Below are 27,502 nucleotides of genomic sequence, written 5' to 3' on the forward strand. Positions count from 1 at the left end.
AATGTTAATGTTTCCTTGTTTTTGTAATATTAGCATCTTCTTAATTTCCTACTCTTTCTACTTGCTTGCCTTAAGTGCAATCCTTATATCTTGTAGAGTGCAAACACTAACACACAGAAAATACTGTTCTATGCATTTCTTTTCAAATGTCCCCTCAGTGTCCAGATTCTCTTCCTCGCTGATCTCATTTCTCTCTCAAACGTACACAATATCAGGCAAACACGAACACATAAGCAGACAAATACACAAACGGCTCACTTCGGATAATTCCTTAGTTACTTTGCAGTGCCAGCCACAGTGAAAATGTGATTGACAGAGCAGGGCCTGGATGAGGCCTACTCTGTCAGACACAGCAGGATGGTGAAATTCTCTTCCAGGGGATCCTCATCAATAGTCATAAGCATTAGAATATTCCCGCCCATGTGCGGGACCCCGGAAACACTATATTATATGTGCCCCACATATATATACTCATATATATATGAATACATATATATATAAAACATGCAATAGCAGCCAATAAAAACAGAGCTGAAATATGCTGTGTAGAATTTCCACCATACATGTAATAATAATAAGCATTAGAAACATGAGAAACAACAAAAAGTTTGTTTTAGAAACTGTTTTAATGCTCAGAAAGCAGTAGAAATTCTTATAACTCACTGGAAGCATAGAAAGCTCCCAGGCTGCATTGCAAACACACAGTCTAAAAAGACTGAAAAGCTAACCTGTAGCTACATAGCAATAAACTGACACCGTGCCTTTAAGGCACTCATGACCCCCAGTATCCCATCATGCCTCAGGGGTGACAGTTAGGTCAGTTGTTCTTTCCGGCTCCTTCAGAGAAGGACCCTGGTTACACAGCTCCACTAATTTTCCTGTTTTTTGACAGAAAAACTCTTCACTTTTGACAATTTTTTGTTCTTACTCGACATTTAACATCTAGTCAAGTAAGATACTGTCTTTTTCAGTCAATTTGGTGAGCATTTTCTCCTGAAAATGCCTTCACTCTTTGACAAATGCCCTTCTTGTGGCAACAAGAAGGCCAAGTCAGACAACCACGACGTCTGTATCCTGTGTCTGCCTGAGGAACATGATCCAGGCACCTGTCCTCATTGTGAACACCTGTCAGGAAGAACTTTAAAAGACAGGGAGAGGATTCGCATTTATGGCCTAGCTCATAGGTCATGAAGAGGAAGATCTCCGGTGAGGAAGGGCTCCAAGAAGACTCATTCATCTTCCAGAAAGAAGTCTTCATACCCCTCACCCTCAGTGTCGGGCTCGGCGCTGAGAAAAGAACCACCGGTGGATCATTCATCGTCTAAACTACCGTCGACGGCGGGCTCGCCGTCGAAGAGAAGACCAGGTACGTCGACGACGTCGAAGGATCCAGGTCCGACGTCGAGGAAGGGAACTCCGCCGCCGTCAACCGGGCGACGGTCGGCGTCGAGATCCAGGACCCCTCCGCCGTCGTCAACCAGGCGACGACCGGCGTCGAGGGAGGTCACCCCTCCGCCGTCGTCATCCAGACGTCGACCGGCGTCGAGAAGTGTGACTCCTCCGCCGTCGTCGAAGAAGCGACGTTCGGCGTCGAGGACCAAGACCCCTCTGCCGTCGACAGGGAAGAGTCGATCAGCGTCGAGGATGCAGTCTCCGTCGGTGTCTCGTCAGCTCTCGGCGTCGAGGGTGTCCAATACCCCTCCACCGTCGTCGCACAGACATTCGACGTCGAGGCAGAAATCTCCGTCGACGGCTGATCATCACCGTTCGACGTCGAGAGAAAGACCTCCGTCGACGATTAGACATCGTCACTCGACGTCGAGGCAGGGTGCTTCGTCGACGACAGGACATCGTCGTTCGACGTCGAGACTTCCGTCGACGACTGGGCATCGTCGTTTGACGTCGAGGGAGAGGGCTCCGTCGACGGCGGCTGCTCACCGCCGCTCGACGTCGAGAGACCATACATCCTCGCATAGACATTAAAAAACAAGATTGTTTGATCCGCCGACTCCCCGAAAGCACTCGACCACGAGGGAAGATCGCTCGGCGTCGAGATGTTCAGATGTGGTGATGGTAACGGAGTCAGCTTCCCGTCATTTCACCTCAAGGTCCTCTGGCTCCTCAACTACATCTTCGAAGTCCAGAAGTCCAGTACGCAAGTCACCTGAGCGTCGGACGGACCCTTGGGCGGATAAAGTCAGACTTTCACCTAGATGGTATAGGTCTTTGGATCATTGGAGAGATTCTGGGGCTGCAAAACGTATGCAGGACTACGCCAGCTCGCAGCACAGGTCTCCTCTTCAGGATCTAGTGGAGGAGATGGACAAGCATAGCCCTCCCAGGCGCAAATCTCCGGTGAGAACACCGACTAGATCTCCCAGAAGGACCCGATCTCCCAGAAAAGACCCAGAGGAGCGGGTCAGGTCTCGCTCTCCTAGACGAGAAGTGCGTTCGAAACGATCTAAAGAGAGGAGGCACAGTGTCCACCGTAGACGTCGACGAACTCCGTCTACTTCCTCTAACTCTTCTACCAGGTCTTCCAAGAGGGACTACTCCCCTACTTTGACGGACAGTCCTACGTCCAGATCCTCCCCAGTGGATGACATTGGCACGTATCTGGACGTCTTGCAAAGAGGAGCTCAGAAGCTGAACATTGAAATGTCTGTCCCTCAGGTTACCACGACAGTCATTTTTGAGACTTTACACACAAAGGCGATCACCCGTCCTCTACTGCCATTAGTTCCGGGGATTATAGATCCTGTCAAGGAGGTATTCCTAACTCCGGCGGCTATCAGAGCGGTGCCAGCCCGCATCCAAAAGAAATACAAACCGGCCTCTTCTGACCCGGTTTTTGTAACATCGGACCCGCCAGCAGACTCTGTTATTGTGGCGGCGGCGAGGAATACACACGCAGTGGCAGGTTCTTCTTCCGTCCCCCCAGACAAGGACAGCAAGACGCAAGACTCCTGGGGTCGCAAAGTTTGCAACTCAGCTGCGTCGACTCTTAAGGTTTCTAGTGCGGCTGCACTTCTGGGTCGGTACGACAGAGCCTTATGGGACTCTATGGAAAGGTTCAAAGCCAAGCTGCCAAAAGAAGACCAGCAGGACTTTGAAGAGACCGTGACTGAAGGATGTCTGGTGGCGAATCAGATGATAAGCACGGCTGCGGATGGTGCTGTCCTGTCGGCGCATTCCTATTCTCATGGGGTTTGTGCCAGGAGATCGGCATGGTTGCGCTTGACAGGCCTGAAGCCGGATGCTCAACATCGCATCCTTAATCTCCCCTTTTCGGGTTCCGCTCTTTTCGGTGAGCATGCGGACGAAGAAATGACCCGAATGAAGACGGAACTGGACACAGTGAAAGCGGTGGGCTTGGAAAAGAAGAAAGAGTTCAAGCGTTGTTTCAAGCCCAACAGGGGGAGAGGGGCTCAACAGAGGGTTCAAACCCCTCAATGGTCCCAAAGTAAAGCCCAAGGAAAACCCCAGTTTCGAGGTTAACCTGGCAGAGGTAGAGGAGGTCATCAACAATCTTCTACCACTACAAGAGGAGGAAAAGCCTGATCAGTGGCTTCCTCTGGCGCCGTTGCCCACTCCAGTGGGAGGAAGTGCTTCACAACACCTGGCAGAGTGGGTCAGCATCACCAAGGATCAGTGGGTGCTGAATATACTGCGCAATGGATACAAACTACGTTTCCTTGCTCCTCCAAAGAACATACCTCCAAAGAGCGCTTCCCCTCACCAACTAAGCTTGCTCTGAAGAGAGGTAACAGTCCTACTACAAAAGCGAGCGATAGAGGAGGTTCCTCTCGCTCAAAGAGGAAAGGGAGTTTACTCCAGGTACTTTCTTGTCCCCAAAAAAGATCAGGAGGACAAGTTCAGACCAATACTCGATCTACGACTTCTAAACAAGATCATCATCAGAGAAAAGTTCCGCATGCTGGCTCTTCACCAAATATGCCCACATCTTCAAGTCGGAGATTGGATGTGTAAGGTGGACTTGCAAGATGCGTACTTTCACATCCCAATTGCTCAACAACATCGCAAGTACTTGAGGTTTGTCGTAGGGAACAAACACTATCAGTACACGGTGCTACCCTTCGGTCTCAAGTCCGCACCACGAGTCTTCACCAAATGCATGGCGGTGGTGGCGGCTTTTCTGCACAAGAAGGGACTCTTCCTATACCCATACTTGGACGACTGGCTCCTAAAAGGTCAGTCTCCAGTGCGGGTAAAGCACGATCTACATCTGTGTCTTCTCCAATTGCACAGGCTCGGTCTCCATGTGAATCTGGAGAAGTCAGTCCAGCGGCCTACACAGTCAATTCACTACCTAGGCTCCGTTCTGGACACAAAAGTGGGAAAAGCGTTTCCTTCGGAGAAGAGACTTTTTTCCCTGAACCAGAAATGTGGAATTCTGATAGACTCACGGCTTCCAACAGCCCGACAAGTCGCATCCCTGCTGGGTTCCATGGCATCCTGCATCTTTCTCATCCCAAAGGCAAGGCTGAGAATGCGGCCTCTACAGCAGGCCCTGGAGGATCAATGGGACCAGGCGACAGGACTTTGGGAGGATCGCATCAAGCTCTCCCAAGCGACGAAAGACGCCATCAAATGGTGGACACGGAGAAAGAATCTGCTGGTGGGGGTTCGGTTTCACCAGCCTCTTCCAAACCAGTCGATAGTGACGGATGCCTCGCTACAAGGTTGGGGTGCGCATATGGGTCCGCTTCAGATTCAAGGCCTGTGGTCTGCGCAGGAGCAGACATACCACATCAATATGCTGGAACTCAGAGCGGTATTCCTGGCTCTCAAAGCGTTTTTACCAGCGATAGAGTCCAACTCAGTCCTAGTTCAGACGGACAACACGACCACCATGTTCTATCTGAACTAACAAGGAGGCACAAGATCTCGCCCTCTGTCTCGAGAGGCTCAGGCAATCTGGCATTGGCTCCTCTCTCGAGGCCTCACGATAGTGGCGGTGCACCTGCCAGGCGAGTTGAACGTAAAAGCAGACGCACTCAGCAGGCACTTCGAAGATCAGCCAGACTGGGTGCTAAACGACGATGTGGTGAAAGAGCTTTTTCGTTGCTGGGGTCGTCCAACCATAGATTTGTTTGCAGACGACGAAAACTCCAAATGCCACGCCTTCGCGTCCAGGTTCCACCGGCCAGGGACTCAGGGGAATGCTCTGCTGATGGATTGGTCAGGGACGTTCGCTTACGCGTTTCCTCCCCTGGCTCTGATTCCGAGAGTAGTTTCCAAGCTCTGCAGGTCGAACATGGAAATGATCCTGATAGCTCCGGATTGGCCGCGGCAGTGGTGGTACCCGGACATTCTACATCTGTCTGTGTGTCCACACAGACGACTCCCTTGCAGGCCGGACCTGTTGAGCAAAATGAACGGGAGGATAATGCATCCCAACCTCCCATCATTGAACCTAACAGCATGGCTCCTGAGGTCCTGCAATATGGACATTTGAACTTGCCTCCTGAGTGCATGAATATTTTAAAGGAGGCTAAGAGACCTTCCACGAGAACGTCTTATGCGTTTAAGTGGAAGCGGTTTTTCCTATGGTGTAGGGATCATCACCTTGATCCGACTAAAGGTCAGGAGGACGTCATCTTGCCATACCTCCTTTCCCTAGCTACTGCTGGTTTGAAATACGCTTCTATTAGGGTGCATTTGTCAGCCATAGTAGCATACAGAAAATCACCAGATCAGGTTTCTTTCTTTCAGGTTCCAGTGGTTAAGGACTTCCTCCAGGGGTTGAAGAAAGTGTATCCCCCTGTGTGAAATCCTTCTCCTCCATGGGAATTAAACATGGTGCTATCCAGGTTAATGTCACCACCTTTTGAGCCCATCCACAAGGCCTCTTTGCAACATCTCTCTTGGAAGGCGGCCTTTTTGGTGGCGATTACCTCTGCTCGCAGAGTCAGCGAGATTCAAGCTCTCTGTGCGAAAGAACCATACACTATCTTTCATCACAATAGGGTAGTCCTAAGGGCTCATCCAGCTTTCCTACCTAAAGTCATCTCTGATTTTCATATAAATCAGTCCATTTCCCTCCCTTAATTTTTTCCAAATCCTACGACCCCAGCCGAGCGGTCACTTCACTCCTTAGATCTTAAAAGAGTGCTCAAGTTCTATTTGGAAATGACCAAAGGGATTAGGAAAATGGATCAACTGTTTGTGAACTATGGTTCAATGCGAACAGGTTTTCCAGCGGCCAAGAGCTCCATCGCGAGATGGATTGTCTCTTGCATTAAATTGGCTTATCAGCTTGCAGGCAAGCCTTTGTTGCAGTCACCCAAAGCGCATTCCACTAGAGGGTAGGCCGCTACAGTAGCCTTCTTGCACGACATTCCAATGTCAGAGATATGCAAGGCTGCGACTTGGAAATCAGTTCATACCTTTACGAGACATTACTGTCTCGAGTCTGATTCCAGGGCCGATACTCAAGTAGGACAAGCCTCTTTGAGGAATCTATTTGGGTAGCCTACGGCCTGTACAAGCTTAGTGAATACTAGGCTTAATATGGTTTATTACTGTATTGTTACTCCTTTGCCCGCAGGGAGATGAGGTGAGGCTCGCTATTCTATTCTAATGCTTATGACTATTGATGAGGATCCCCTGGAAGAGAAGGATTAGTTACTTACCTGTAATCCTAGTTCTCTTCCAGGGGTATCCTCATCAAAGTCATAAGCAACCCTCCCGCCTCCCCGGGCAAAGGACATTCTTTAATAAGGAGATATGGTTAACCTATTTGTTATTGGGTTTATTTTCAGTCTCCGAAAAGAACAACTGACCTAACTGTCACCCCTGAGGCATGATGGGATACTGGGGGTCATGAGTGCCTTAAAGGCACGGTGTCAGTTTATTGCTATGTAGCTACAGGTTAGCTTTTCAGTCTTTTTAGACTGTGTGTTTGCAATGCAGCCTGGGAGCTTTCTATGCTTCCAGTGAGTTATAAGAATTTCTACTGCTTTCTGAGCATTAAAACAGTTTCTAAAACAAACTTTGTGTTGTTTCTCATGTTTCTAATGCTTATTATTATTACATGTATGGTGAAAATTCTACACAGCATATTTCAGCTCTGTTTTTATTGGCTGCTATTGCATGTTATATATATATATGTATTTATATATATATGAGTATATATATGTGGGGCACATATAATATAGTGTTTCCGGGGTCCCGCACATGGGCGGGAATATTCTAATGCTTATGACTTTGATGAGGATACCCCTGGAAGAGAACTAGGATTACAGGTAAGTAACTAATCCTTCCCACCACCTGGACATCCCGTGCATAATAAAAACAAGCATTTACAATGCAATGGTCTCGGCATTTGTTAAAGTTAGAGCTATTGGCATTGCTCATGACAATATTTTTATTTATGTTTTTGTTTTTAAAACATATAAATAAATGGCATTGCCATTTACAATGCCAATAGCTTAATCTCTTGCAAATGCGAGACCTATTGCATTTGCACCCACACACAGAGCCACACACACAAAGCCACCCACACACACACACACACAGAGCCACCCACACAGTCATTCACATAGAGCCACCCACACACACACAGCCACCCACACAGAGCCACCCACACATAGAGCCACATACAAAAAAAGCTACCCACAGAGCCCCACCCACACACAGAGCCCCCCACACACAGAGCCCCCCACACACAGAGCCCCCCACACACAGAGAGCCCCACACACACACAGAGCCCCACACACATACACAGAGCCACACACACACACACAGAGCCACACACACACACAGAAAGCCACATACACACAGAGAGAGCCACACACACACACACACAGAGCCACACACACAGGAGCCACACACAGAGAGCCACAAACACACACACAGCCCCCCCCCCACACACAGAGCCCCACCCACACACACAGAGCCCCACCCACCCACACAGAGCCCCACACACACACAGAGCCACACACACACACACAGACCCCCCACACACAGAGCCACACACACACACAGAGCCACACACACACAGAGAGCCACACACACACAGAGAGCCCTACACACACACACACAGCCCCCCACAGGGAACAGAGGCCAGAAAAAAGGATCACACACACACAGAGCCCCCCCACACACACAGAGCCCCCCACACAGGGAACAGAGGCCAGAAAAAACGATCACACACACAGAGTCCCCCAACACACACAGAGCCCCCTCCACACACAGGGAACAGAGGCCTGAAAAAACAATCACAACGAGGGAACAGAGGCAAGAAAAACAATCACAACGAGGGAACAGAGGCAAGGAAAACAATCATAACGAGGGAACAGAGGCAAGGAAAACAATCACAACGAGGGAACAGAGGGCAGAAAAACAATCACAACGAGGGAACAGAGGGCAGAAAAACAGATCACAACGAGGAAACAGAGGGCAGAAAAACAATCACAACTGAGCACAAACAGGGGGCAGAGGCAAGTGGTGGTGGTGGATGTGGATGTGGCGGATGTGGTGGTGGTGGATGTGGTGGATGTGGTGGTGAATGTGGTGGTGGATGTGGTGGTGGATGTGGTGGTGAATGTGGTGGTGAATGTGGTGGATGGGGTGGTGAATGTGGTGGTGAATGTGGTGGTGAATGTGGTGTTGAATGTGGTGGTGGTGGATGTGGTGGTGGTGGTGGTGTTGGTGGATGTGGTGGTGGATGTGGTGGATGTGTTGGTGGGTGTGGTGGAGGTGGTGGATATGGTGGTGGTGGTGAATGTGGTGAACGTGGTGGTGGTGGTGGATGTGGTGTTGATGGTGGATGTGGTGTTGATGGTGGATGTGGTGGTGATGGTGGATGTGGTGGTGATGGTGGTGGATGTGGTGGTGGTGGATGTGGTGGTGGTGGTGGATGTGGTGGTGGGTGTGGTGTGGTAGTGGGTGTGGAGGTGGATGTAGTGTTGGTGGATGTGGTGGTGGATGTGCAGAAGCCTGCGTCCCCCCCTGGTTCTGCAGCTCTCCATCCTTGGCTCCTGCATCTGCTTTTGTGAGCTCCCCTTCTTACAGGCACGGCGGGTCTTCATTTGGTCTCTCCCACGCCCTGCAGAGTGGCGCCCGCCGAGCTCCTGGGGAAGCGTCTATAACAATAGATGTGCGCATCATCCCGCCAGAATCTGCGCGCTAGACCCACAGACTCTGCCTTTGATCCTCGAGTATACTTCAGATACAGTCCTGTCTTTACTAAACGCTGCCAGCATCTGAAATGCAGGGGCTGAACAGGGCATCTACCACCGATGTTGTAATCTGTGCTTCCCCGATGCAAGAACTTTGGTCCTTTGAAAAAGTAAAACAGCGATTGCCTCAAAACGCATCTTCACATCAAAGTGGAAATGAACCTTAGTCTGTTGGCACAGTCTGAAAACTTTACAGGATCCGTGGCCGAAATGCAAATTACAAAGCGGGTGATCTGAAAGTCTGCAATCCAGTCCTTTGTGTCAGGCGGCCTGGGGTGGCATCCGTGCTGGGCATACAGTTTCCTCAAACTCCAAACCGAGTAATACTGGGCTCAGACATTGAACATGGACACTTTAGAGGGGAGCTATGGGCGGGGGCGAGGCTATGCCAGTGAGATGGGGACGTGGGGGGAGGGAAAGTTTCAGATTTTCCAACAATCTTGCTGGCATGTAATGTCAAAATGCATTATATGACAAGCAGGACACGTGAGGGTATACAGGGGCAGGGGAAAGGGAGACGAATGCGAACTGGTAGGCGTATTAAGTGAGAGGAAACACAATATTTTGTAAAAAAATTAAAATATACAGCATTTTTTAAGACTTTCAAAGCAGAGACCTCTCCACATACAGACTAACGCATATCGCAGATATGGACATTTCACTTGTACGCAGACTCAAGGTTAGCAGCCTCTACTATTATGCCTGTGAAATATATCAAGATAAATGTTTAAAATTCCGAAGACATTAATCACAAGGTTTATTTTGTCTAAACATAGGAACTGCCCCTCGAACGAGTTAATAACGTACAGATCCAGTTGGTTTCGCTCCATACCTGTAGTTCAATAAAGTTTGTTGAAAAGTGTCTGGCCGCAACGGTGCAGTGATGTGATGGCGTCACTTCCGCTTCCTGCGACGAGCCGCGGCAGGAGGATGGAGATGAGGCGAAGGGGGTGCTGCGGCCCCCACTGACCCTTCCCCCCTGTCCCATGGCGGCCGAAGACAAGCTGGAAGGGGTCAGCGCGCCCGGCCGCAGGGCCAAAGCAGCTGCGGGGCGGAGAGCAGCCTGGGAGGGCCGGAAGAGGGAGACCTGGGGCCGGGCCTGGATGGAAGGAGACAATGGGAGAGGGGTGCTGACAGAGCGAGGGCATAACAGCCAGGGGTGATAGAGCAATTCAGGGGTCAGGGCCTGCGAGAGGGAGGTATTGAAGGAGCAGAATGAAAGGCAGGGGTGTCAATTCAGCAAGTCGAGGGCTGAGAATGTTATTCAAGGGAGGAGAGTCGAATTCGGGGGCAGCACCAGGTGCAACAGTGTAATTCATAGGACAGAGCATCAGGGGACAGAGGTCGGTGCGAGGAACTGATTGAAGATGCAGAACCTGGTCTGCGGTTCTAATTAAGGACGCAGAGCCAGGTAGCTGTGTCGAATGCAGGCTGCATAGCCGGGTAGGAGGCTCTAATGTAGGCGTCTACTCACAATAAACGGCCCCGGCTTTTTCGGATTGGGGAGCGTGTTTTGGAGGGATGACGTTACGGAGAGAAAAGACCGCAACAAACACACCCCCCAATCAGAAAAACTGACAGACGCCCCTCTTCTCCAATGGCTGGCCTCCGTTTAGGAAGCCAGCCAATGGAGAAGAGGGGCGGGTTCAAGCTCCACTCTAGAAAACATAAAGTCTCGGAGCGAGACTGCACAAGGATGGTTTCCCACATAGAATTTTCATTGGGGTTAAATCTCCCCAGTTAGCGATGTCCTTCAAAGAGTTCCGTATGTGATGGGACCATCCTTGTTGTCTTGTACATCAACGAAATCTGAAGAAATTTAAGGAATGTTCAAATGAAACTGAAATAGCCTTGAGAAAGCCCTGACGTCACTCGCCACATAGGGCGAAACACGTGTCGGCTGTTTGTGTTTAATGTCGAATCAATAAAGACATTTTGGGGAAAATTTCAATGAAGATGGAATGAATTCTTAACATTCGAATTGTGTTTGCAACTAAGAGAAAAGGATTTAACCTTGAATTAATCCACCTACAGAAAAGGAACATATACTCATACTTATCCTAAAAATTGGAAGCCGGATTGGTATTGGTATATAAGTTGGAATTGTTCTATGTCATTGCTTATTTGGGCATGGACACATTTCTCAAGGAGCTTCAACAGAGTCAGAATGTTGGAGATAAGGCAGAAGTTGTTTAGGCCCATGTAATTTGCCATGTTTTTTTCAAAAATGGGGCTTACCCGCCCGGACTTAAGACAGCCTGGTATAGTGCCTTAAAGTAATGAAGCATTTACTATCACGGTCCAGACTGGGAGTATAGGGGTTTTAATCTCACTGAAGAGATTCAAAAGAAGCCTGTTTATGATGTGGTCTGACAGTTTCAGTGCTGTTAAGATTTTAACAATGGCAATGTCATTGACAGTTTTGAATGAGTTTTATGAAGTGTTGTTTTTGGGGGTTGTCTCGAAATCTCAGCGATGTTGGGCGGGGGGGGGTGGCTGTTGTGTGATATAACGGAAGCCGATCAAATTCTGTCTGTAAGTCGCTTTCTAGCTTTTCCATCTTTCCCAGGAAGAAGCCTGCAAGTTCCTTGCAGTTAGGCTGTGGACTAGACCGGAGTAAAGGGTTGGGTTGCCTATTGGATTGAAGTTGGCAAGTTTAAGCTGTTTTTCAGGTTGATTACTGGCTTTTTCAAGTTGTTTTCTAAACAAGTTTGCTTTTGAGCTATGCTGCATTTGTTATAAATGTTCCTCAGAGATCTAAGGTGCTTGAGGTGTGCGAGGGACTGAGAGAATTTCCACAATCATTCAGCTAGCCTCAGATTGCGTCTTTCGGCATTTAGGCTACCATTGTACCAAGGATTTGAGTGTTTGGTGCACATTCTTTTCAGTTTGAAGGGCACAATTGAGTTTAGAATGTTTGTCATGGATTTGTTTTAGCGAGTTCCTGGACATCTGTCATGTCCTCAGGATGGGTTAGGGTGTAATTGCTGAGAGATGTCAATTCATTCAAGTTTATGTTTCCTATGCTCCTTTTGCAGTGTATTCTCATATATACGGTAAATCCTTTTCTCCACTTTACTGTACGGAATATACTTGTATAGCAACCATAGCATGATTTTGCAACAATGACATGTATGGCTGTTGACCACTGGAAAAAAGCTGCAAGTACAAAATGTGTAAGGAAAGTTATTTAAAGTAGCAGGGTGCTCTCTCTCCTTAGTTGTGCACTGTTTTTTGACAATATTTTTATAAATCTGGTGTGTTTTTTTGTTTTTAGAAAACTCAGGAAAAGAGTAATGAGGAGTCTCAGCTTTTAACAATGCAATACTCGGATGTCAGCGTGAAGTAGGTTTATAATAATGATGACAATATTTCTGACTTTTTTCATCAAACTGTTTTTGAGTGTTGTAATTTTGCATCTCTTATGTTTTGCAATAGTTTTCCTTTTGAGTCGAGTGTGTCCTCTTTATTTCTAAATACACATCTTTACTTTTAAATGATAGTGTGTTAAATATTTTCAAAATTGAGTTTCAGGAGAAAACATTACAAAGTATATTTCATAAGGCTTCTCCTAAAATATAATGTTAATTTGTTTACAGTGATTTTGTGTTTTTTCCACTATATAATCAAAACAGTGGTGCTTGTCTTGAAATGTCCCTAGAGGATAATTATCTGGTGTCAGACAACCTGATTCCTTTATCTGATACAAGCTTCTCACTGCAGATTCCTTACGTTAGAATTATCCCCAGGCATCAGACTTGATCTGTAAAAAATGCTGTGAGCAGTACCCCTGCACGTCAGTTAGTGGCAGCGATCAGGTTCATGTGGTATCGTCAGCCGCTCTGGATGTGATGTGCACGGTGCTGATATAGGTACCGCCCCAGCTCATTGATGACCGTTCTTTTCTTTCTGCGCAGTCAGCATAGATCCTGAGAGAGCTACCCCTTCAGTCACTTTTTGACAGTTCTTTTTTGATATTTTGTTGAAGCTTTTTTGAGAGTTCTTTTCCTGTTGTGGCAGGGATGTCCAATAGGAAGAAAAGCTTCATACTTTGCAGCACTTGTCATTGTGAAGCCCCCTGTATGACTCTGGTGCTTGGAATGCCACCATGAGAGTTAAGACTTGTGCCGATCGCTGCACATGCACCCCAAGACCTTGAGGGAGTGATCCCTCAAGCTTCTTGCCATCAGACGAGCAACTTCACAATGCACTTGATACCGCTCGAGAGGAAGGTCTCGGGATCGGTCATGGAGTGCACGATCCTTGTCATACTCAAAGTACTTGGGCCACTCGGGTAAGTCATGCAAAAACAAAAAAGTCGAAAAGGTCTTAGACTTTCTCGTCTGCCGGCCAATGAGATGAGGGGGCGTTAATGTTGGAGACCTGGCTCTGAGGTTAAGCCAGAGCCTGGGATAGCTTTGCTCTTCCCAGAGTATTATGAGGCTATTTCCGAGCAGCCCATACCCGCCGATGCACTTTCTGGCCCCATGGGTTCGGGAGGGGCCCCCTACTAGTTCCATGCTGGCAATTGCAGCCCCGGCACTAGTCTGGCCCCTTGGACCCACTGTGGAAAAGTAAATTTTGCCATGTTCTGTGTCCCTACGTGTCATCCATCATATGTTATGTGTGCATGATTAAATATGCATATGTATTCCCCATGTTCGATTCAAGACGCAATTACAGTAGTGTCCACCTCTAGTATGTCAGTTCCAGTTCTCGTGAATACTACGAATATCAGGCCTATGTAAAACTACGTTGCCACGCTTCTCAGTGTGCACGTTATTCTATTGAAAAGTCCCCGTTTCTAGGCCTCAAAAGGGCCCGGACACCAGATCCGGCTTCTGTCTCCTGAACCCTCGCTGAGGAGCGATACAGCCCCCACCTGTATCCTCGACCCTTCACTTACTTCCTGCCTCACAGTGCCCGGCTCACCCTGGCTCTGCCTCTGAGTCTGCCAAGAATATGTTATGATTCCAGTTATCAGTTTAGTCCTCCTTCTCTACATTCCTAAAGCTACTGAATCGCATCGATAGTTTCCGTCATTGTCTAGCCTTCACGTCTCCACGTTAGAGAAATACTGTATTAATGGTCATTTAATATTCTTCATCACGCACTACATGTAGAATAATGCATGCTCCAGTCTTAGAATCAAGTTAGCCTTTCCCCTCCTGACTTCTAGTTTATATCAACATGTTCTCTAAACATCAGATACTAGATACTGCTTAGGTACATGTCGCCCTGACTCTCCAGACTTCAGTCTCTGCTCCTAGCACAGAGTTCATAGCCCCCAGCTTCTCCTAGTGATACGTCATTGCTAGTTTGCGCGCACCATCAGGTTAGAGGTCCCGGCTCCTCAGGTAGCCCCCTCCATGGTTTCCGCCCCATTCATGACATATTCTGTTACGTTTGCATCACATGTCTATGTATACGCCCTGTTACACCTCTTTTCACCCTTATCTTTCACGACTGCTATGCGTCACGCCTATTGCTCCACCCACTGCTACGCCTATTGCAATGTAATGCTATGTGTTTGCGTTATGTATATATGCTCATGTATTGTTATTAAAAGTTAGACGCCGTCATTCCCGATCCTGTCCCCGGCAGCTGCCATCCTATTCCCGTGCAGGTCATCCTGTTCCTGTCCTTATGCTGTATTAAACCTGCAAAACTCCTACTACCTCGAATCTTGACTCTTATTTATTGAGCTATCTGTTATTCATTTATTCATTCAAAAATAGGGTATTATTTATTTATTTACCACATAATGGCGCCCGAATAGGGACTTGCCCTTTCCCCACGCGTCGGTGAAGCCACGCCGACCCCCTGACCCTCTGCAGTCGTGACGGAACTCTTCTGCGCACCGGCAGATATTTCTGCTTCAAGTATCCCTCAGGCCCACGGAGGAGACGGAGGAGGCGGTCCAGCATACAAACGAGACGGTGGAGGAACGCGGCGAGTCCCGACCAGAGCCCAAGCCGAGAGTCCAAGGTCCGAGGTATCCGGAGGTCCACCCGTAACTGAAGTCCGAAGTTCGTCGTCCGTCGTCGAAGCGGTCCAGTCCAGTCTGAGGCCTTCCGTTCTTGCTGCCCGGTGAGTACCATTACTGGGGTAGTATCTAGACAGGGTCAATTTAATTGACTCTGGTCCGTGGGTTGGTGGTACACAGACCCACAAACGAAGTGTCCACTTCGGTGGATGCGGGTCCTGACGTGTCTCTTTATGAGACCGGTAAGTTTCGTACTGTTTCAGCAGTGCACCTAGTTTCTGTTCCAGTCAGTTCTGTTCTCGAGGAAATTCATGTATTCTGTGTTCCGTATTCCAGGTAGTATTCTGTTCGAACTGTTATTTTTAAATGTTCTTCATGTATTTTAATGTCGTGGTATGAATGGGGGATAAGTATCGTGTTCATTGTGTATTGTATTGTGTCTAGATTATAGTCCAGTCATGCCTTTGTTTTCTAAGTTACGTCAGTTAAAAACCAGAAAGGGTCTGCTGGAAGCAGCAGTTCCGGTTCCGCCTAGGGACAGTCCAGGTCATTTTATGTATCAGAAGCATGGCATAAGTGCCATACTATATCTAGATTTATGGGTAGAGTACACCAAACAGTTGGAAGAAAAGTATAGATGGCCCGTATCGGGTACATGGGATGCCGAGTGCATCATGCGAGTAGAAGAGGCATTATGGAAAAAGAAAGCCAGACAGTCACAGAAAGATGCCATCGAGTTATGGCGCAAAGAAGCTCATAAAAGAACCGAAAAAGAAATCAGAAAGTCAGAATTAAGTAGAGAATCCTTGGAACGAGCACAAGAAAAAGAATTAATCGAGATAGGTGAACGAGTTAGAACTGAACAATCAGACAGACAGAGGAATGCCCTCATTAAGGGTATGTATCCTCTTCTTGCCGAGGGCTTGCCAAAAGCGACCCCAGAGGCATCCAGTAATTTCCCGCCACCATTAGTTCCGACCAAGTTACGTCACAAACAGACCGCAGCTGATATTTTTATTTCGTCCTATTTGGACGACACAGTCCCAGAATATGCAAATCCTGTTCGCGCTCCGCCAGTCCCTGTAAATCAGGCACTTCCCGCTCCTCCAGACACCGGAGTACCTGTTACGGTACCCCCGGTCCAGCCCGCCATACAGGTCCAGCCCGCATTTCAACTTCCTGCCGTGCAAAGACGAAAAGCATCAGTTGATGATTCTAGTTTAGGGGCCGCAGGAGGAGGTCCTCCTCGAACCCCGCCGCCACATAAGCGTTTAACGACAGCCGAATTACATATGCAGGCGTCACAACGTACGCCCAGACATCAGTCTGTTGCAGAAATAAGAAAATCCCTTGCCGAATGCTGCTATGACCCAGTCCCAGGCGAGGATGATATGGTTTTATATTCATTACGCGTAAGAAATGTGGCCGAGTATCTAGTCACCCTACCGAATATGAAAGAAGATCTAGACAGAATATATCGTTTCATCCGTACAGGGGAAGATCCAGAAAGTATTAGTGATGTCATGTCCCAAAGGAAAGCTGAGACCCAGCTCATGATATTAAAGTTTCTGATTAATTGTCTAATAAGAGAACAAGATTACCCGTCCAAAAATCAAGCCGAAATGAGAGCCCTGACAAAGTGGAGTAATAGTATAGCCGAGGGTAAACACAAGACTATCAGTGCTATGGACAGTATGTACAAGAAAATTCGTAAAGAAATAATAAGGTTACACGATCAACGTAAAGCAGCACAAGTAAGCGAGAAAGAAAGTAACTCTGATACTGAAGAGGTAGAGGACGAGAATCCCGACAGAATAGCGTATGTAGGAAAATCTAGATTTCCAGATCGCCATTTACGCCTAGAACACAAGTCTATTTTTCATCATCCAGCACCAGAACAAGGTTCTCTAGAACAAGTGTTTCAAGCTACCGATCACATTCTGAAATCACGAATCGGTTACAGTGAGTTGAGTACCATGCATGAACAAGAACTAGTCCGATCAGCAGTCCGATGGATTACTGATTCTACCACTTTTCCAGACGAAATAGTGGCACAAATGTTTCTGAAAATGCCCCCAGCCGAGCAACGACTGGCGGGTATGTATATGATTCAGCACCTCATTACATTGTATGAGGGTCAGCACTCTGATCCAGGCCCGTTACATGATATCCTGAACGAGTTACTCCAGTATAGATGGAAAGGTTTAGGTACCGATTTAATTAGTGTCATTCTAGAACAGCGTCACAAATATAGAACGTTTTTGAACCCGCATTTTGTTCATGTCTCACCCCCAGAAAGTAAACCATTTTACATGGAGAGACAGAATCCGTTACGAGAAGTCCACCCAGTTAGAGGAACGGGTGGCGAACTAGAACGAGTGTTTGTTTACACTCCGATTACAAAGATGGAACTCCTAGAGATGAAGAAATTAATCCCCTGTCATGATAAAGATCCAGCAGGGTTCCATCGAGAATTAAAAGACATGCTCCGTATGGGAGAATACACGTATCCAGATATAATTAAAATGTTAAAAGTTCTGCTGCCCGCAGGGGTGTATGAAAAGCTCAAGGAAAAAGAATGGGAGGTGGGAGAGAAAAAGATCGATTGGGCAGTTCTAGAAGCTGAAGATAAGGCACGAGTACCAGGTACCGGTCTTGGAGCGAAATGTAAAGAATTACCAGAATTATTAATACAAGTTTTACCTAGATTATTGACAACTAGAAAAGAAGACTGGGATGCAATCTCAGCCTGTAAACAGAAACAAGACGAAGATATTAGTGATTTTTATTCCAGATTTGAGAAATGTTTTAGCATCAACAGTGGCCTCAAGACAAGTAGTGAGTCATACCCTCACCTTTTTGTTACTAAATTAGTCGAGAATTCAAGCCCACAAATTAAAAATCGAGTTTTGAAAGTCGAAAGTACCTGGCAAGCTAATACCCCGTCCCAGATGTTGCAGATGCTCCAATACCACCAGAATAGAATCAGGGAAGAACAAGAACACGAGAGAAAACGTATGAAAGACACGAAAATGAAAGTACTAGTTGCACAATCTGTTCCTCAAGACAGTCAGAAGAGGGGTCCAAATCAAGCCAGTCATCCTGCAGCTCCCGTTAAAGGGAACTGCAATTATTGTAAACAGCCAGGTCATTTTATAAATGAGTGTGCAGTTCTGAAACATAATATAGCTACCGGTAAGACTAAAGAAAGACCACGTCCGCCTAGACAAGAACAAGTTTCACAGATTCCTCAGCCACAGAATGCGCCACAGACAGTTACAGCTCCGCAGCCTATCGCTGCAACACAGCACGTCACACAGCAGATGTACCAGTATGCACAGTCTGAGTATCCAGAGTACCAACAGTATTCATGAAACAGCCTAGAGAGGGAGGTAGGCTTGCCTCTCATCGAGATACCTGTAGATCAAGAAGGTCCCTATGTTCACAGTCAAGTATTAGGGAAAGACAGAAAGTTTTTGATTGATACAGGGGCAAGTAGGACCACAATTAGTCACGCCGAAGTTCCAGGGGCTCCGCTCTCAGGCTCAAGAAATGTTTCCCTTGGATTTTCAGGAAAACCTATCGTAAATGAAATTTCAAAGCCAGTTACTCTAGAAGTAGGTCCATTGTCCCGTACCACTGATCTGTTACTTACTAAGTCATGTCCAGAAAACCTATTAGGCATTAAAACACTGAAAGAGTTAGGTGCAGTTATATGCTGTTCCCCAGAAGGAATACTATTGTTTCTACGTGACTTTAAGGGTCACTATATATTACGAGATTTTTATCCCAGATTGTCTAATGTTCCGCAGCATTTATGGGCGCAAGGTCCAACTGATGTAGGTTACATGCAAATCACACCCCATCGTGTGACTCTTAAGCCAGGTGTAGTGTTACCACGAATCAGACAGTACAGATTGCCACCTGAGGCTGTAGCAGCCTTATCCAAAATTATTGACGAGCTCATGGCTCAAGGAGTAGTTGTAGAAACTGACTCCAATGTATGCAATTCTCCGATCATTCCAGTCATGAAACGTACTGATCCAAATGCACCCCCAGTATATCGATTAGTGATTGACCTACGAGAGCTTAATAAATGTATCATTCCCCAGTATCCAGTTGTCCCAGATATCTCTTCCCTATTAACAGCCATTGATTCCGAAGCTTCATTTTTCACTGTCATAGACCTCAAGAACGCATTTTTCAGTGTCCCCATTCATCCAGACAGCCAATTTCTTTTCGGATTCTGTTTACATGGAAGGAGCTATATGTTCACACGAGCTCCTCAAGGTTTCACAGAAAGTCCTAGTATTTACAGTCAAGCACTCAAGAGACAACTAGACAACATTCACATGCCAACTGACACTGCCCTGCTCCAGTATGTCGATGATCTACTGGTCACAGCCCGTTCTGAACGTGCTTGCGAGCGAGCATCCCTTACAGTCTTGTATTTCCTAGCCGAGATGGGGCACAAGGTGTCCCCTTCTAAGCTTCAATTCTGTGTCCAGCAAGTGGTCTACTTAGGACACTTACTGTCCAAGAGGGGTAGGCAGTTGACACCAGACCGTATCCAGTTAATAGCGAGTCTTCCTCAGCCCAAGACCCAGAAGGAGGTACGTGCTTTTATCGGCCTTACTTCTTACTGCAGACAATGGATTCCTCAGTATGCATTTCTAGCCAAGCCACTGATACAGTTAACGACACAGGAGGCAGCCGTATCGACTGTCCTCCCTTGGACATCTGAACATACACTCAGTTTCAATGAGTTAAAGAAAGCCCTATGCCAAGCTCCAGTCCTAGCTACACCGGACTACAGTAAGCCTTTTACACTTTTCGTAACTGAACGGGAAGGTACAGCATTATCTGTTCTCACACAAGATCAAGCAGGACAATACAAGCCATGTGCTTATTTTTCGAGCACATTAGATCCTGTAGCCCAGGCTCTGCCTGCGTGCCTCAAGTCAGTTGCAGCCACAGCACTAGCTATCAGACAAAGTGATTCCATAGTATTAGGACATTCCTTGACAGTACAAGTTCCACACTCCGTGGAAGTTCTTTTAAACCGAACACAGACTCAGCACTTGACAATTGCACGTTTAACAGGTTATGAATTGACACTGTTCCAGCCACACATAGAAATCAGACGCTGCAACATTTTAAATCCTGCTACATTGTTACCATCAGTTATTTCGAATTCTGCCACACATGACTGCGTGGAAGTAGTTAACATTACGACAAAGCCAAGACAAGATCTGACAGATACTCCGTTACCAGACCCCGACCTGACGCTTTATGTGGATGGTTCATGTATGAGAACAAGTACAGGAGAACTAGTCGCCGCGTATGCAGTGACTACTGACACTGAAGTTATTGAAACACACCGTATTGACACCCTGTCCGCTCAAGCAGCAGAGCTAGTTGCTCTGACACAAGCCTGCCTACACGCTAAGAACCGGAAAGTTAATGTTTACACAGATTCACGCTACGCATTCGGAGTCGTACACGACTTTGGAGTGCTCTGGCAGGAGAGAGGTTTCATGACTTCTCATGGAACCAAGATTCAGCATGGTCTCCTTATTCAAGCTCTGTTAGATGCCATACATTTACCGACATCTATCGCTATCATGAAGTGCAAAGCACATACGAAAGTTACTGACACCATTTCTCAAGGTAACGATCTAGCAGATCGCACAGCCAAGCTTACAGCACAGACTCCAGACATTCCAGTTAACATAACACACACTCCAGATCCGACTACATGCATGACAGTTAAGGACCCTACTCAAGATGTCATAGATATCCAGTTACACGCTACTCCCGATGAAATCAAGAAATGGTCCGAACAAGGAGGGGTCCAGACAGATCAAGGATGGTTAACGAAGGGTAGAGCCACATGGTTTCTCCCCGACTCTATGGTTCAAGTCATTATCAATACCGCACATAGTCCAGCACATTTAGGAGAAAAAGCTATGTTAGACAGTATCCAGAACATTTGGTTCAACAAGCATTTACGAGCTGCAGCCAAGCAAAAAGTCCGTACCTGTATGATATGTTGTCAGTTTAATCCAGGTAAAAGTGTCCCGGTGGAACAAGGTGGATTCCAGCCTCCTGACCACCCTTTTGAAGTCCTCCAGATGGATTATATTCAGATGGAGCGATGTCGAGGTTTCAAGTATGTCCTTGTAGTTGTATGCGCTTTGTCCAGATGGACAGAAGCATATCCAGTCCCAGATTACACAGCCGCGACCACTGCCAAGCAGTTGGTTCGTGAGTTCTTCCCCCGTTATGGACTCCCTAGAGTCGTATATTCTGACAACGGCCAGCCATTCTCATCTGAGTTGATGAAGCATGTTTCCCTTTTGTTAGGGTACCAGTGGAAGTTCCATTGTGTACGCCATCCTGAAGCAGCCGGTCTCGTAGAGAGACATAACCAGACCCTGAAAATCTGCATCGCTAAAGTGTGTAAAGAGAAAGGTGTGGACTGGCTAGTAGCTCTGCCAGTTGCCTTGTTCTATATGCGCATGGTCGCACATTCCAGATCAGGTCTGTCCCCGTATGAGGTCGTTTTCGGCCGCCCCCCTAACATGTGGGGTACTCCTAGACCCCGAAGTATTACCGATGTTTCAAGTAATATGCTGACAGATTACCTAGCTTCCTTGATGTCTGCCCTCAACTCTTGTCGTTCACAGGTTGCCGCCGCATTTCCAGACAATACCGAGGTGGCACCGCATGAAATCGTTCCAGGATCCATGGTCCTTGTCCGCAATTTTGACCGCTCAAGTCCGCTGGAGCCACGCTGGAAGGAGCCCCGACAGGTCCTCCTCGCCACCCGTACAGCCGTGAAGTTGGAAGGTCGCAAAGGCTGGGTGCACCTTTCGCACGTGAAGAAGTTTTATGGACTGAAACCCGTCTCAAAGAACATTTCCCAGGATTTGAAGGATTGCCAAAATATTGTTCTCAAGGACTGTCCCGCAAAAGACATTGCTACAAACCCTCCCCTGTTAGAGAAGACTCCGCAGCAGGAGTATAAGTTGAAACTCCGGTCTAGTAAAATAAGTCAGCCAGTTTGATTGTCTAAGTCCTCCCCTAGGTGAAACGGTTAGACTGTTTCTGACATGTATAAAATAGACCCCCATAGTGAGAGAGTTAGTCAAAACTCTATTCGATGTATCGTTTTTCTATGTTTCATATTATTTCTCAGCATTATGATTTCCTGCACCAGTTACGCATTTTACCTGTGTTTTCCAGTTTCTCATGTAAATAAGTCTGCTAATGCTACAGTAGAGCATATGTTTAGTGATCTGCCTCCTCATGAACTCTCTTACCGCCTCGCTATGCGAAATAATTCTTTTATCCGCATGTTACATTATTCACACCAGACCAGCAATGCCACTAATTGTTGGGTATGTGGTCGACTCCCCCCTTTCCAGACACCGAAGGGAGTTCTGCCACTCTTTCCTTATCCGTTTTCACATAATGGTTCGTGTGGAGCATGGTCCACGTTAACGTCATCCTCAACAGATATGTCTTTTCTTAACAGCACATGTTTTCCAGACAAGCAAGGTCTCCCCCACGGCACCGGGTTAGATCTAGAAAATGAAGTGTATAATTTAGGTAATTATTCTTCGAATTTCATGGTCTTGAATGTTCAGTCTGATTCCACTCCAGATTTACCTGCTATTTCAGTACTACCAGTCAAAGGTGAATTATGTGTCCGAAATTATGGTTCTGTACACGTAGGACATAGTGATTGTACTACTATTGTCAAGTATAGTGACAGTGGGAAATCTGTTTTCAAAGCTTCACGTCATTCTTATTTTATTTGTGGTCAAACTGCATATGTTCGTCTGCCCCTCGATTGGGAGGGAACCTGTTACATTGCCTTCCTACTGCCACCAGTTTTCCTAGCCCCACCTGATTACCATAGAAACACACATCTAGTACACATTAGACATAGAAGGGAGTCCCCAATTGTCGATTATACTGAAACTGCCCTAGAACAGTATACAGATTTCAACAGAGGTTTCTTTTTCTTTATAGGACCTATCCAGAATAGTAAACTAATCCGTAGGTTAACCAGAACCCTTGAAGCTGTAGTCAATGAGACTGCCTCTGCTCTAGGTAACTTAACCGAAGAGCAATCTGCTATGAGATTTGTCGTTTTACAGAATCGTCTCGTCCTTGACGTCATACTGGCCGATAGGGGCGGGGCCTGTAGAGTCATCGGATCTAGTTGCTGCATTTTCATTCCAAATAACGCGCCGTCTGTTTATTCAGCTATAACCAGACTCCATAAAATTGCCCATCTGTTACACCAAGATCCAGGCACCTGGACATGGTCCGGTTGGTTCTGGAATATAATTTCCGCCTGGGGATGGAAAGTCTTGTCCTTTCTAGGTATTGCAGTAGCGATCATATTCAGCTGCTGCCTCTGTATACAATGTGGCCCTGCGATTTGCGGCATTTGTGCTACATCATGTATTCCTAGTCCCAAGCCCCGTTCTAAATCCCGTTCCAGGATAATTCGAGACGAACAAATGATACTGTATGAAATGATAGATGGTATCATGAATATTGATGTTTCCTGATGGAAACGTAGTGACAAGGAGGGAATGTGGAAAAGTAAATTTTGCCATGTTCTGTGTCCCTACGTGTCATCCATCATATGTTATGTGTGCATGATTAAATATGCATATGTATTCCCCATGTTCGATTCAAGACGCAATTACAGTAGTGTCCACCTCTAGTATGTCAGTTCCAGTTCTCGTGAATACTACGAATATCAGGCCTATGTAAAACTACGTTGCCACGCTTCTCAGTGTGCACGTTATTCTATTGAAAAGTCCCCGTTTCTAGGCCTCAAAAGGGCCCGGACACCAGATCCGGCTTCTGTCTCCTGAACCCTCGCTGAGGAGCGATACAGCCCCCACCTGTATCCTCGACCCTTCACTTACTTCCTGCCTCACAGTGCCCGGCTCACCCTGGCTCTGCCTCTGAGTCTGCCAAGAATATGTTATGATTCCAGTTATCAGTTCAGTCCTCCTTCTCTACATTCCTAAAGCTACTGAATCGCATCGATAGTTTCCGTCATTGTCTAGCCTTCACGTCTCCACGTTAGAGAAATACTGTATTAATGGTCATTTAATATTCTTCATCACGCACTACATGTAGAATAATGCATGCTCCAGTCTTAGAATCAAGTTAGCCTTTCCCCTCCTGACTTCTAGTTTATATCAACATGTTCTCTAAACATCAGATACTAGATACTGCTTAGGTACATGTCGCCCTGACTCTCCAGACTTCAGTCTCTGCTCCTAGCACAGAGTTCATAGCCCCCAGCTTCTCCTAGTGATACGTCATTGCTAGTTTGCGCGCACCATCAGTTTAGAGGTCCCGGCTCCTCAGGTAGCCCCCTCCATGGTTTCCGCCCCATTCATGACATATTCTGTTACGTTTGCATCACATGTCTATGTATACGCCCTGTTACACCTCTTTTCACCCTTATCTTTCACGACTGCTATGCGTCACGCCTATTGCTCCACCCACTGCTACGCCTATTGCAATGTAATGCTATGTGTTTGCGTTATGTATATATGCTCATGTATTGTTATTAAAAGTTAGACGCCGTCATTCCCGATCCTGTCCCCGGCAGCTGCCATCCTATTCCCGTGCAGGTCATCCTGTTCCTGTCCTTATGCTGTATTAAACCTGCAAAACTCCTACTACCTCGAATCTTGACTCTTATTTATTGAGCTATCTGTTATTCATTTATTCATTCAAAAATAGGGTATTATTTATTTATTTACCACACCACGGATAGACTCCAGCTGTGAGTGGAGCCATGCCTTTCAGGCCAAAGTCTAAGCCCTATTCCTGTGGACTAGGACTGAGGGGAAAATTTGGAGGTGGTCACTGGACCCTGATAAGTACCAGCCTTTAGACCCAAACATGAAGTGTTGTGATGACTTGGCTTTTTCCCTCTACCATGGTAATGGAGGAGGAAGCGTCCTTTGCAATGGTGTGAGTAGGACGCCCAAAGTCTTAGACCTTAGCTTACCATCAGTGGCAGTCAAGACGAACGTCTTGGCAGAAGTGCTTCAACCAGGAGGTACCCCTTCTGGACGACTTATCCCTTTTTATGAAGCCCTTACTGACGTCCTGCTTGGGACCTGGCCTAAGCCCAGCACAGGTGCTCCTGTGAACAGGACAATTACTACCACCCTGCCCCAAGGGGACCCCAATTTCCTCAAACAACACCCTACCCTAGAGAACTTGATGATCCAAGCCTCTACCTTCCATTAAATCCTGGTGCATTCCCTACCACCTCACTGATATGGAATCCAAGGGACCTTAAGGAAGAAGATTTTTTTCCACCAGTCTGGTACTGCAGTCCATGAACACTGTTTGCCTTTTGGGCCCTTACTCCCATTCTATATGGGATTTAGTTGCGCAGGTGCTTCCCATGATTCTGGAGGAGGCCCAGACCAAGCTCTCCCAGACTGTTGAAGATAAGAGGGATGCAGCTAAGTTCACCGCCTGATGTGGACTAGATACCATTGACTCGCTGGACAGAGCGGTTTCCTTGACAGTGGCCTTACGACAGCACGCCTGGCTGAGAACTACTGGCCTTTAAGAGGATGTCCATCACCTTTGATGGCTCCTGTTTCTTTGGAGACAAGGGGGATTCAGCGCTGGATTGCTTTAAGGACAGCAGGGCTATGGCCAAGTCCTTTGGACTTTCCATGACCCCGCACCACCCCCAATCCACTTTTGCTCTTTTCGGGGTCACGGAAAGGGCTTCCAGCTACATCTATTCCCACCCTGCCACCGTGGTGCACAAGCTTCACAGCCTCTGCGTTGCCAAGGATGCCGTACCCACAGACCTCTTGGGTCAGGGAGCCATAGATCGGGTCAGTCCACTAGCAGCTGCAGCCTCCAAACGCTTATAGTTTGCCATCATACCATTAAGTGCACCCAGTTGGAAGCAGGATACATCATCACTTTCCCCCCCTGGACGTCTAATAAATAAGACAGATGGGTTATGCAGATTGTCTGGAGGGGCTACTCCCTCCCCTTCATGATTCTCCCCCCACCCATGCCACCTGCTTGTGAGAGGCTGTAGAAGGACCATCTTTCCTTGCTCCGCCAGGAAGTTATGGCTCTTTTGTCCAAGGCAGCCATAGCGAGGGTGCCAATGCCAGAAATAGGTTGTGGTCACTATTCCAGCTAATTCCTGGTGCCTAAGAAGGACAGAGGCCACCGTCCTATTCTAGACCTACACCATTTCAATTTCTTTCCCAAAAAGAAGTTAAAAATGCTCATGTTCGCCCAAGTTCTGTCTACCCTGGACCCGAGAGACTGGATGGTAGTGTTGGACTTTCAGGACGCATACTTCCAAAATTCCCACCCTTCCTGTCCACAAGCATTACCTGCTGTTCACGGTGGGCCACACATACTCTTTCAGTCGTCATGCTCTCTTTTGGCCTTTCCAGCACCCCTCGGGTGTTCACCAAGGTGATGGTGGTGATTGCAGCTCATCTGCAGAGATCAGGGGTTCCAGTCTTCCCCTATTTCGACTACTGGCTGTTGAAGGTTGGCTTACCCCAGGCTGCCTCCCACCTCCAGACTACAGCAGACCTCCTGCATTTGCTGGGGTTCTCTATCAACGTGCTGAAGGCACACCTGTCCTCCCTCTCAGACGCTCCCTTTCATCGTAGCTGTTCTGGACACACACAGTTTCAGGCTTATCCTCCCGAATGGCGGTTCCAGGATATTCAGGCTATGATACCGATGTTTCAGACTGTATCCTGGATTTCGATGAGGATAACTTTGAGGCTACTGGGCTCAAGGCCTCCTGCATCCTGCATATGACACATGCCCTCTGTCATATGCAGGCTCTGCAATGGGACCTGAAGTTCCTGTGGGCGTAGCATCAGGGAAGTCTCTCCAACACGGTCCAGATCTCGGAGGGAGCTGCAAAATATCTGCAGTGGTCGTTAACAAACCACGATTGGGTCAGTGGCAGACCCTTCTCCAACCAGATCTGACATTATTGACAGATGCGTCACTCCTGGGATGGGGATGCGTCACTTCAGAGGTGGAGATAAGAGACCTCTGGTCTCCGGCGAAGTCCTGACACCACATCAACCTTCTGCATCTCCGGGCGATCCAGCTGGCTTTAAAAGCCTTTCTACCCTCCATCAAGGGAAGGCTGGTGTAGGTGTTCACAGATAATATCACCACCATCTGGTACTGCAACAAACAGAGGGGTTGTGGACCCTCTGTCAATAGTCCCTGCATTTCTGGACAA

At 47.3% G+C, this 27,502-nt stretch overlaps 1 protein-coding gene across 3 annotated transcripts in view; it reads left to right on the forward strand.

Annotated features, from left to right (window-relative positions):
* The window catches only part of ATF6 (activating transcription factor 6), a 1,455,481-nt gene that overhangs the window by 1,245,363 nt on the left and 182,616 nt on the right, over positions 1-27,502 (forward strand). For all 3 annotated transcript variants that reach the window (XM_078686796.1, XM_078686788.1, XM_078686804.1), the window contains one exon: positions 12,484-12,551. In XM_078686796.1, coding sequence (XP_078542922.1) covers positions 12,484-12,551 — 68 coding nt within the window. The remainder of the gene's footprint in view (positions 1-12,483; positions 12,552-27,502) is intronic.

Source organism: Lissotriton helveticus, chromosome 1_1 (assembly GCF_964261635.1).
Source record: "Lissotriton helveticus chromosome 1_1, aLisHel1.1, whole genome shotgun sequence".
Taxonomy (NCBI): Eukaryota; Metazoa; Chordata; class Amphibia; order Caudata; family Salamandridae; genus Lissotriton; species Lissotriton helveticus.